The following is a 13,452-nucleotide window of genomic DNA, read 5'->3' as shown; positions in this document are numbered from 1 at the left end:
ACTAAATTCAGTTTATGGTTAGCTGTTCATAAATGATGAATGTTTGGCAAAGTAACTAACGAAGATCCTCGGGATGAAGCAAATTCAGTTTTACTCCTTTGTGTAATCTTTGCCTTTTTTTAATTCTTGTCTGAAAATTCTTACTATGAGATTTATTCATTATCATTTAGTACTAGAATCCTAACTTTATCTGCAGAGTGGGTCATAAAATTTAAACATAGTATAATAAGCCATTCGTCATCAAAGTGAAGAGCAGCTGGATAGTGTTGTCTGAGCTCAAGATTAAAAAGGCAGTTGCTCTAATCATTAATACTGTTAAGAACTACTCATTGCATTTAGTGAACTTGAAAACAACTTAGCATAGAGTAAATTATATATATATATATATATATATATATATATATATATATATATATATATATATATGTAGTTTATTTTTTGAGGCATTTGCAAAATTTTAAAATTATGGCAAGTACACAGTGCTCATTTCTATTAGTTCTGAGCTGGCTACTATTTAGTAAATCAAATTTTTATATATTATGATATACTTTATATATTGCTGTGCATACTGTGATAAGTGAATAAACTATAACCCATTTCTTTCATTTAGCTTCCCATCTCTCAAGGACCCTTGGACTTGCAAAATTCAAGAAATGTTGAAGGAAGTTCTTTAAATGCCCTTAAACAAGCTTACATGACAAATGCAATCCTCAGTACAATGAAAAGTAGTGAAATGGACCTAAAACTCATGAGTCAATTTCCAGAATTGCTGAATGTTATTCAGCAAAATCCATCCATCATAAACGCTGCAGCACAAATGCAATCAAAAGATTCTGATCTTTATAAAGCGTGCTCTTCCTCTCTACAAGCTGTTATGAATTTATGCAAAGAGAGAAATGAAAACAGCATAAAGCAGAGTCATCCATACCTGAATCACATAACAGATATACATTCTGCTGAAGAGAAAAAGAAAGCTTTGAGTGTCAAAAAAAGAAGAGAAAGGTATTCTCCTGACTTTAAACTAATGGTGATAGACTATGCAGCCAGTCATTCTTATCAAGAGACTTCAAGGAAGTTTGGTGTCCATCATATAACAGTCTCAGAATGGTGTAAAGACAAAGATAGAATACGGAAAAAAGTCTATTGTGAAAATCTTCAGACATTGCATACAAAGATACTGAAGTCTGAGACAGCAGAGCAGAAATTTCTTTCATGGATACAGGATTGTAATAAACACAAGGTCATTATCAAACCAATGGATGTGCAAAATAAGGCAAATGAAATTTTAAATATTATAGGTGAAGCTGAAGTGAAAAAAAATTGTTGGTGGTTTTATCTGTGGAATAAAAGAGGTATGGACCCTGAGAAATTATATGAAGAGGATGCAGATATTGATGTTTTAGAAAAAGAAAGCCGTGTGAATTACCCTCCTGCTGTGAAAGTAGAGATTGCGAAAGTTGCTGAAAGGCAAAGTGTGAATTGTGCTGCCAGATGTTTTCGTGTAGCTCGAAAAAGAATACGTGAATGGGTTAAGAGTAAAGATAAATTAAGATGGCTGGCTGAGACGGGCCAAGTTCGAGAACGTGGAGGTTCTTTAGGTGGAAGGAAGGTGAACTGTTTAGATGTAGACAAAGAAGTGTTTGATTGGTACAATAGTTCAAGAACTCCAGATACTGCACCAGAGTTACCCGAGATTAGAACCAAAGCTTTAGAAATATTTCAGAAACATGGTTTTAATAACATGAAATGCAGTAAAGAATGGTATAAAAATTGGTGTAAAAGATATGGCATTTGTAGGAGCCTTCAGAAAGATAATCAATTGATAAAGTGGATATTGACAAGATATGACAAAAATTTACCTATTACAAATCAGGAGCTTGTGGAGTATGCTCTTTCTGAAAAAATGAAAACTGGAATTCAATTAAATGACATGCCTGCCGAAGATTATGTCTTTTCTTTCTGTAAGAGGTATCCAAGATTACTAGAAGCATTGCCTAGTATTGGGGAGACTTTCCCTGAAGAAATGGAGGCTGAAGTAACCAAGTTTCGCAATATGGTGAAAGAGCTCCAAGAGGAGAATAACTTCTCTATGCTGGCTATAGGCTGCATGGATGAAATTCCTTTGTTATTTACTGTATCTGGAAATGAAAGAAGAGTTATTTTTAATAGTGGGATGTATTCTTGGAATGCTGTCGTCATACTTTCTTGTTTGGCTGACGGGACCTTCTTGCCGCCCATGATTATTCTGAAAAACCATGAATACACATCAAGGCCCCAAGGAATACCTCATCTTTTATTCAGAGATAGATTATTAGTTGATCAGCATGTTATTAAAAAGTGGGCTGATGATGTGTGGTTGAGCAATGTGCCATCTCCAAGTATGCTCTTGATGGACTGCTTTGAACCTCACATTTGCAGCTCAGTTCAAGATGCGATTCTAGAATCTGGTATAACACCTGTTATCATGCCTGAAGGCTGCGCATCCAAACTGCAGCCTCTAAGTGCATGTATAATCAGAAACTTCCAAGAATTATTGCAAGAAATCTGGAACTCTTCCAAAAGCTCGAGTTCACTAGATGCTCTTTCAAAGACGGCCATGAATACTTATCTTCCTTCCGCAACTGAAGTTTCCCGGTGCATCATGGACGCCTTTGATAAGCTCAAGAACCAACGGGACCTTGTACGACGCAGTTTTGTTGTTACAGGTGTTGCTGTGGCCTCTGATGGCAGTGAAGACGCTCTTATTGAAAATGCAGAGTGGTTTGGGTGTTCTGGAGATGAACATGTGTTATCTCCTGCCAGTGAAAGTGAACCAGACTCCGATTTGGATGCTTGATATCTTTAGGTTTAGAAATTTTATGTCCGTGCTGTTGCTTTGGCCATCATTGTCTTCTGTGAGAATTATTTTTTTGATAGACAGTGTCTATTACTGCGATTCATGTTTAGTCAGCCTCATTTCATCAAACATATTTATTTTCTTTAATTTTCTGTGTGAAAGTTATACATTTTTTAGCATTTTATATCATGTTTTAGTGCTTGAAAAAAGTATTTTTTAATTTTACACTCAATTTTATGGGGGTTCTTACGGGTATTATTTTGAGCAGCTTTATAAATGAAAAAGGTCAATATGCATGGGACCATATTTTGCCTATATATTTATAGGATTTCATTTTCTTTAGATATTTACAGACCCTTATTGTTGAGTGAAATCTTCCAATAGAATATTACTCATGAAGACTTGACTCATGATTACTCATGAAATAATCATAATGGTCGTATCTCCCATAATTGCATATATTTTATCTCTACCTTTGTATGCTTTATAGCATAAATGCTAATGCTTTTATTAGCAACTTTCACTATGCAATTTATGATACCAAGACAGTGCGCAATTTTTGCACATAAAACCGGTATAATTTATACATACTCTAAAAGTAGAGTAACCCTATCTATGCACCCTAGCGTATGAATATCACTTTAAAGAGGGAGGGAAGGAATTCTAACTCTGGTCGTTTCTGTGAATTTTGTAAGTTTTTTTATTGTACCTTGTCAGACCATGGATTATGTATCTTATATTAATCACTTAAAACATTCTATTTATTTTTTTCACTCGGTGAAAAAGGAAATTTTAGATGTTTATATACATACTATATACATACATATTAGTAAATAAATAAATATATATATATATATAGCTATATTTTTAGGCTTGCTGCAAATAATGTTGCTAGCCACAGATTGGAAAGCTGTGCATAACATGCCCCTCATAAGGTGCAGACAAAAAAGTAATATTTTTGAGTTAATTTGGCCAACATCGTCTTCCTATAAATCTAGGAAAATTGACATTGTATCTGTCAAATATTTTTAAACTTCCAAATGAAGGCTTTAAGAACAGATGCTCTGAATAGAAGGTAAACTGATATGTGTTTGATCTATTGAGTGAATGCTTAGGTATGGCTAGCCCTGATAGGTTGTGTGTTTATACAACACACCCTTCAGTGAAATAAAAGTTCGCCTTAACAACCTACATATATAAAATACAGCCTTTTACGCCTTGAGAGTGGTATTACTCAAGGCTCTGCCGTGCAAAGTGTGTTTTTTTTTTTTAGTGTTCTGTAAAGCTTCACAGAATGATCATTTAATGATTATTCTTTTTGTGTGTATAGCATTTATATCGTTATGCAATATCGAAACGCTGCGACTGTTGAAATGTTAATTGTGTAAAACAATTTATTTTATAACCTGGTGGACAAATTGATATATTGAGTTTAATTTTTGTATAAATGCTTTTATATTTCAAAAATGCCATGCATATTCGAGTAATGCCAGAAGTATATGTGATTGAAATTCCTCCTCCTCAAGAAAAGTATGTAAAATTTAATATTGCAAGACATTTGAATCTATGTTATGCACTAGCTATTTTAATTTAAAATAGTATTTCTTTATGTTCAGAGTTCGGTTTTCAGCTTTGTGTGATTGAAAGATAAATGAAAAAAGAAAATTTTCAGGAGTTTTTCAATATTATCTTCGTTTTTGAGCTTATGAGTACAAGTGTTGTGCTTAATTATATTTTAGTATATTTTAATGTGTAAATAATATTTAGATTTTAAATTAAAAACTTTCCTTTATATGTGTTTTATGAGACCAATGTATATGTACTTTTATGTTTATTTAAGAAATTTTTGTTTGTATTGTTACTTTTTACTGCCACTTTTTTGTATAGATCTATTTCTTGTCTTAGATTTATTGTTAAATGCGTTGTTGTATATGTTTAGATTTAATCATTTTGTAGTCATTAAGTTGCATTCAGCAATGTCATTTGTTACTGTTTGTAAGATAAATTTTTATGATGTGAATCCATGTGTACAATTTTACTTCGAGAAGAAATCGATAAGCTTAGGTCAGGGACTTCTGTGTTATTTAATTGAGCTATCTTTAAATACAGATCATAAAAATATACATTTAGATATATTTTAATGACTTTTAAGGATAAATCTTAATAAAATAAAAGTTCTTGTTTCAGCTTGAATGATTAGAAATGGTAAGATGTTGCTATCGAAGCACTAAACATAACTTTTTTAATTAGTCCCTGATTGTTTTCGTTCTTAGAGAATGCATATTTGAAATTAGTTTAAGTGTTGTAAACACTTAACAAATCATGCTGTGAAAATGTAGATGTGTAAAAATGTGTAGATCTTCCATGCATTAAATGCACAAAAATCTTCCCCTTGACAGTCGCAGCGGTTCGTTTAAAGAAGTCTCTGCTATATGTGTGTGTTATTTATGTCAGAGGAATTTGTAAGATAAATCGTAACTTATTTTTGTATCGAAGTGAATAAAAACTAACAAACATTGGATTTGTTGTGTTTCTTATTATAGTTTATTACTATGTTATATAATGCAAGAAAATTTCCTAAAAAGAAGTAATGTCAACTGTATGCTGTTAATCTGCAGTTATTTTTCTAATGCTATTGAGAATTCAAGTGCTTTTATGTTCTACTTAGAGGCAAACATTATGAATTAAATATAATTGTCCATCTGAAAGAGACTTCATTTTTTTAAAAAATCTCTTGGGGTCTCGTAAAATACTTATTTATTAAATCTGTAACTCTGTGAGTGTTGAAGCTTTTTTAAGAGGAGGAGGCTTACATTTAGAATAATCTTATTTATTTGACTATTGCTGTTGGTTAGCGGGTAGTTGTTTTATCCCAACTTATCTGAAATGTATGCTTACCTATGTGTACAAATTTCATTACTTTTCTGTTAGTTGCATCATCTCAAAAAGGCACCAGATGGTTTGACTGTGAACTAACTATCTCGTGTATTTCTTGTTCATTGAATTTATTTACTATTCATATGCCAATAAAAACAACAACAAATATGTAAGTAAAAAGTATGTAAAACAAAATACAAACTTAATTTGCAGTATTCTGTTAACTCTGTGTTATAATTTGGTATTTCCCCTTTCCATCATTTTTCCAACATTTATCCCTTTTAAAAAAAAATGGTTTTCTCGTCAAACTCCCTTACATTTTTCTCTCTAATATGCAGTATGCAACATAACCATAATACATAACCATAATAATTCACATGCATAACGTAGAAATAACAGTGACCTTATGAATATGAACCAAAGTTTTAAAAAATGGTTGTTTAGATTTATGTTTAATTATTTTTCAAATTATGTATAAATTTACAAATGTAAACAAGTGTAACAAAATCACAGATTCTAATTTCATAAAGTTCAGTTTTAATTTATTGTGCTTGATTGAACTTGATGTATGCTGTAGTTTTTTTAATATTTGGCATAAAATTGCTTAGTTAAATTTTAAAATCACCTTATCAAAAAATTCAACTTTTTATTTTTTTATTTTCCATTCTAGTTTTGCATTCTTCATATTTTTATTGTGTATTTCTTTCTTTTTTTTTTTTTTCACTTATTTCCTAAGAAATTATTTATTTAAAAAATATTGATTTTCAAATCGTATTATATAATTTTAGTGTATTTCCCCCTTATATATTTGTTTTATGATTTCTTCCTTACTACAGGATACAGCTTTATACCAATAAACTATAAGCAATTTTATTAATAATTTTTCTCTAATCAATGGTATCTTTATTATGCTGATGTATATACATGTCTGTCCACCCCTTGATCATTATTGACCACCTTTAAGATTTCATTGACCCTGTTGGAAACCCCTGCATTACATATTGCAAACTGAAAGTTAGCCCATCAGTATCGAGTCTTTAAATAGTCAGTAAAAGGATGGTTAACCAAAACATTTCTTCTTTTGAATTAGGCCTCAATTTTGAAATACGAGGGCTATCCAGAAAGTAGATTACGTTTTGGAATAAAAAAATAAACAAAGTATAGGAAACAAATTTTATTATATACAGATGAAAGCCACACTCAAATACTACTTTTCTACATAGTCACCATACAAATTAAGGCATTTATCGTAGCGATGTACGAGCTTGGAAATTCCTTCGTCGAAAAATTCGGCCGCCTGCGCCTTCAACCACTTCGTTACCTCTTCTTGCCTTCCATCTTGCACAAAACTTGTGGTAACCAAGCTTTTCGCTGATGATTTCGTGCAACAAACTTCGCGAAATTTGTGGAAAACTCAAAGAAAGTTCCGTTATTGTGAAATTTCGATTTTCACGGACTTTAGCATCGACTTTTTCGAGAAGTTCGGCGGTCACTATGCTGGGTCTCCCACTTCGATCTTCGTCGTGAACATTGGTTCGGCCATTTTGAAATCTTATGACCCACTGACGCACTCCACCTTCAGTGATAATGTTGTCCCCACACACTTCACGAAGCTGCCGATAGATTTCTATCGGTTTACAGTTTTTTGCAGTCAGAAACCTTATTACTGAGCGCACCTCGCAGCTCGCGGGATTTTCAATTAACGCAGACATTTCAAACCGTCACAGTATCTGAACGGAGCACAGCACGAACCTCTCACTAGCACGGCTAGATGCAGACTGAGCTGCGCAACGCTCTGACCCCAAGATGGCCGCGCTAGCCCCGCCCCTAGCGGACACAGACGGAAACGTAATCTACTTCCTGGATGGCCCTCGTATATCACTTGCTTTCTGTTTCTCCTGCTGCTCGCTTCTTACCATAGTGATATAAAAAATGTATAAGTTCTGGTATGGGCATGATTAGTGTGCCATGTTATTTGTGGCTATAAATGTCAAAATAAAAACGAATGTGTAAATTTGCCATGACTGCAAGTTTATTTTTCATTCTGCGTCTACAATATATCATCGTGACTTCAAATGCTTTAACCCTTTCGCAGTGAGGTTTTTTTTTTTTTTTTTTTTTTAAACAGAACAATTTTGATAACATAAACTATGAATAGGGCACACTAAAATACTAAACACTAAGATGTTATATTTTTAGAAAATTTTGAACACTGATTTAGGACCGGGACATATATGTCCCATCAGTCCTGACCGCTGAGACATATGTGTCCCAGTAGTCTTCAATGAGTAATTTTGTAAAGAAAACCAATGATTTTCTAGTCATAAAAATTTAATTACGAATGGTATGGTTTGAAACAATCAATGCACTATGCGACATTACACATCGTGCACCGCCGTCGTGTTTTTGTTGTTACTGGCAGATGGTCACCAACATTGAGTAAGCTTTGTGATGTTTTGGATGGGCGTCCAGTTCCTCTACGGCGTTGATACTGTGCGTTGAGCTTTCCGGATACCATCAAGCCTTCTGCAAGAGGTGCAATGAAATCAAGAAGCAGGTTTTTTTTTTTTTATGTTTGAGTTCGCAGTATGCAATCCATGAGTTGACCACTGCGCTCATCAGTAGGCGAAAAAGTACTTTTTTCCACCACTTGCAAGATTTTTGATCTAATTCATAGACATTTGCCATTTGATTTGCAAGGTCTACACCTCCCATGATTTTGTTGTAGAATTCGATTGCTCACAAATTCTTCTTTGCTTCCATCTTTCATGGTGCGATTTACTTTTGTGTATTTAGCTTCATGGCAATTACTTAGCGTCATCACTTGCTTTGAATCAAGCCACCTTGCACACAATGTTCCGTTTTTAGTTATGAGAAACTCAGCCTCACCCCTTTTGCTTAGTTTTGTTGCAAAATTAGGAACATCTTTGAGTGTCTTGATGCATGTACCAACTGCAGGAAATTTCAGGCTTTCCATCAGGTGCACGCTTGTAAAAAATCGGTCAAACGCAAGCATCACGTCTTTACCTCACATTGTCTCTGTTAGCTTTGATACTACCCGTTCCCCGAGTGTGCCTTGAACTTCACCCGTTTCTTTTCCGGAATAAATGTTCATGTCATATACATATCCTGTTTTTGAATCACATCGCTGCCAAATTTTTATCCCTCTTTTCACAGGTTTCATCGGCATATATTGTTTGAGGGATAAACGTCCCTTGAATTTCGCCATTGATTCATCAATAGCTTGATATGAGCTTTCGCTTCGGCACTGTTTGAAGGTTTGTTTCAGGCACGAAACAACCTCGTCAATATAATATGTTTTACTTGCATTTTCTGGCTTTTCTGGTGCAGCAAAATATAGTTTCGACAGCAACGTTTTACATCTGTCTCTTGAAATAGCATTTTTTATTGCTACGTTTCCCAAAGAAGGATTAGATGACCAACAATGAGAGAATTTCGGCACCCTATTGTAAGACATGACAAGCGTGCATCCAAGGACAAGCATAATTTCAGAGGGGTCTGTAGGGTGAATTGTTTGTCCTAACTTTTCAAGTCGTTGGTTTGTACATTGAGAGATCCAAATCATAAGACTTTTTTGAAATATCTTGAGAAACACATCCAATTCGGTAGCTGAACGATTTAAGTTGAATAACAAACTAGGCGATGACTCTGCTGGAATTGTCATTCGAGGTTGGAAAGTTGAATCTGCATGAAACCATAAGATTAGCCTGAAGCATTAGCTGATGGTATCTCATCAACTGATCAAAGTGATGCTGTATCAGTATCACTCAAAGCATCACTCTTCTTTGTATTTTGGGGAATGGTATCATGATCGATATCCATTTCACACTCGTCTGAATCAGATGAGTACTGCAAATTGTGTGTTGGATATTGAAAACCGGGATCGCCTATTTCATCATCCAAATCAATATCTTCATCATCTGACTCTTCTAAAATTTTTTTATTTCTTCATTAGTAAGTCCCCGGCGTCGAGTCATTTTAGATTGAATTAATATGTGCCTAAATTAAAAATAATAAGCAACTATTTCAAAAGTAACCGAAAAATATAATATCTAGAGAAATGATCACATAGGACTGTTGAGACAATGTGTTCCCACTATCCAAGATGATAGGAAGACAGACATATGTCCCGATAATAAAAACGGAAGTAAAACTTTGCCACTTACCATTTTATTAGAGGTAATCCGCTTCGTGAATAACTTATCTGGCCTTAGATTTATGGATAAATCAAAATTTAATCGAAAATGGGCGGTATTTTCCAAAACTAAACTATTTACATTCATAGAGTATGGAATGAGCTGCTACAACACTTAAAAAATGTGGGAATTGCATTATGTATGGTAGTGCCATCTATTTTCTGTGAATGAAAATACCTTCAAAAATATTGGCAGGACTGGTGAGAAAGTCTCCCATTAGACAGGGAAGCGTTTCTATGCCAGAGATATTTTTTGAAATTTGCTTGGGACATATGTATCCCATTAGGCACGAAAGGGTTAAGATCTATCTTCAATAAATTTAAATTATTACATATACAGTAATAGCTCAGGAAATTCCGAACTCTGTACAGATGAGTGTAAAAAAAATGAATTCATGTTGAGAAAGCGAAATCAATGGAAAAATTCTGCTTTATTATAAAAATAGTCATCTTCAGTTATAAAAGCCAACTTATTTTGATTATTTTTAAATCCTGCGAACACAAATGTTAGCAAAAGTAATGCCAGTCATTCCAACTGAAGTCTAAACAAGCAGATCATTCTTTATATAGTTAGATAAAAAGATACAAATTATGGATATAGTGTATAAAGAACAGTTTGTTTGTTATAATTTTTCACATTACATTGCCATTATTTATCTGTTTTCAAAGTCATGTAGTGCGGCTTTTTTTGATGCTGGAATCCTATATCTGAAAATAAATGGTTTTGCAGGAGTGAGTGTAATAATAGACTGCGAGCTCAATGAGAGCTTAAAAATCCTTAAACTCCTTCAGGTGACCGTTAAAATATGGGAACCAGGGCTTTTTTTCTATCTCTGCACACCAAATTTGTTTTTTTTTTTTTTTTTTTTTTTTTTTTTTTTTTTTTAATCTGTCATGGTAACCATGTGAGTTTTGGCTAGATTTTTATTTCATATGGCAATCCATTTAACCAGTTTAGGCATTTCTATATACAACGAAAATACATATATTTCTATATGTATTTTTGTTTGGTTTTTTATTTCTGCTGTGCTTGTCAAAAATATTTTTTTTATATATTTAATAATGTTTGAACTTTGTTTTCCATTTTTCAAATAGTAATTGCACTTTTACATTGTTTTAATAATTCAAGTTTTTGTTAGATTTTACAGTTTATGCCTAATGGGTCTGCAAAAATGTCACCAAATATTTTTGACGGTAATTTATTAACGCAGTGCATCTCCCAAGTCTCTCTCCTTCTTGCAGTTTTAGCAATAATAAAGTGCCCAATTTCCTAAGAAAGATTACTTAAGCAAACCTATGAAAATTTTCTTCAGTTTTTAATTTTCAAAACAAATTTTGATGGTCTTGTTTCAGTGTTACTTCCCTCCTCCCCCCAATTTCTTTTAAGTCAGAACCTGTTTTCTTATGTTTCAAAGTGTACTGTACAGCACATCATAAACATTCAAAATTTTTGGCAATCTCCACTTGAGATTTTCCTTTGCGGAGTTATTTTGAAGCAAGAAACGTGAAAAATTAGCATTTCCCTTGCTGGGATTTCAACCTGGAGCTCTTGATATGCATAGAGTGTGTTACCAATTACACCATGAAGGCATGCTGGATGGATGGAGGAAATATCTTGTAGCTTATTGAAAAACAAGATTTATACAGTTGCTAAATATTAAGTTCTCTACATTTTAGCTAATTACTTTAATTTTCAAAATTATGAGCCAACAGTAATGAACTTTCTGCTAAAACTAAGTACCTTGACAATATTAACAGAACTTGTTTTTTTAAAAAAGTGATAAAAATGAACTAAAAGTTTAGGGGCTTTCTTTTTGCTCTTATTTTATTTGTATATTTTTTTTTAACAGACTGTAATAAGTTTAAAAAGAAATTTGTAGTTGTGTGCAGGTAAACATTTTTGTATCTGACTACTTTTAAAAATATCTAAAAAAATTTGGGGGTGTCTGTTACTTTTGGCCAAGATTGCACTTCTATTGAGAGGTATAAAGCATAAATAAGATGACAGCTGCAAAATCCTGCTTAAAATGATTTAAAAATTTGTAGCATGAGCATAGAAACCACAAAAAATTTTAATTAAAATAGTTGCTTGTGCATCAGCAACTCCAAAACTACAATTATCCTTAATAGTTAAGAGTGATTTATGGACAGAACTTTTCCTAGTATGAAAGTGTAGATTGGTTGACCTGCACCTCACATTATATTTTAAGTGGCAAATATTTTATTTTTGTTTTTCTTCATTGCCTTATGGACAAATATTGCCGTTTATTTTCCTATTATTGCTTTGAACTTTTTAAAATACTTTTTTTATAGAATTTAAATAAAAATTCTATATTTTTCATTAATAATGTACATTTAAGTAGTGTAAAGATTGGCATTAACCCTTTCAGTCCCAATGGGTTATATAAGTCCCAGTAAATGTTTAAAGAAGCCTAGAGGGAACTATGCACATCAATTTGCTATGTAGTTGATGACCCATTGGTAGTAGGCATCATTTCTAACAATCTTACTACAAAATTATATATGGTAGACTATCCAGTTCCATGTTGTTGAATATAGAAGATACTTATCCATTGAATGGCCCACTAGAAGAAGGTCTCACAGTTGTACCAAGAGAAAATAACTAAAACAATTTGTGTAACATGCAATCTACCACTATGCAAAAACTGTTTTACTTATTATCACACGTAACTTAGGAAAATAAAAGTAGTTTCTTTTGAATTTTCCTTTATGTGTCAACATCTGTCTCACCATTACCACTCAGTGGGACATATTTGTATCAGGTCCCTGGAATTCCCTCATTTTAAAATAAAATATTTAAAATGAAATATTTCAGTTCTTTGTGATAATTACCAAGAGTGCATAAGAAAATTAAGTCAGTTGAAACAAATAAATTGGGACTGAAAGGGTTAAAATGACTTATTTATATTAAAATACTATTATGAGTATGCGTATATATGATTTTTTGTTTTGTGTTGCTAATTTGTGTGTATTCTTAGCATTTTTATGACTGTATATTTGTATACATTTGTAAATTTAAGATTATTTTAGTATGTTTTAATTGGGGGAGTTTTATATATAACATGCATTTTGCAGTGATTCATACTTATGCAGATTTAAGTATTGAGCCAAAATGAAGAAAATTATATTTAAATAATTTAAAAGTGTAACACTTAAATTCAGCCAATTCCGTTCATTTCAGTTCACAGCCCCCCCCCCTTTTTTTCAATCCCTAGTGATATGAAGAGCGAAGATATTGCATAACTACTAATAAAAAAATTAAAGCTTGCCCCGTTAAAATCTAACATTCCAGGCACGAAAGCAAATCATAATAGGCCAATTAAACAAAAAGAAATAAAACAGACTGTGTGCATTAGAAAGAATTAAAAAAAAGTGTTATCACCAAAATGCAAAATTAGACTTGTAGCGTTCAGAAATAACAACTTTTACTGCTATATATAAGGGGTATTCAATTGAAAAGGTACGAAACGATACTATGGATGTATTGAAGTATTTATTTATA

General features: G+C 32.8%; 1 protein-coding gene across 4 annotated transcripts in view; it reads left to right on the top strand.

Moving 5' to 3' along the window:
- Positions 1-5,357, top strand: part of LOC118188619 (uncharacterized) — a 45,087-nt gene extending 39,730 nt beyond the window's left edge. For all 4 annotated transcript variants that reach the window (XM_035359111.2, XM_035359109.2, XM_035359110.2 and 1 more), the window contains one exon: positions 611-5,357. In XM_035359111.2, coding sequence (XP_035215002.1) covers positions 611-2,836 — 2,226 coding nt within the window. In that variant the 3' untranslated portion in view covers positions 2,837-5,357. The remainder of the gene's footprint in view (positions 1-610) is intronic.
- Positions 5,358-13,452: the final 8,095 nt, after the last annotated feature.

The sequence above is a fragment of the Stegodyphus dumicola genome, chromosome 2 (assembly GCF_044657685.1).
Source record: "Stegodyphus dumicola isolate Sdum_Otavi_A_Nest chromosome 2, ASM4465768v1".
In the NCBI taxonomy this organism is placed as follows: domain Eukaryota; kingdom Metazoa; phylum Arthropoda; class Arachnida; order Araneae; family Eresidae; genus Stegodyphus; species Stegodyphus dumicola.
This window is presented reverse-complemented; position numbering and strand designations above follow the sequence as displayed.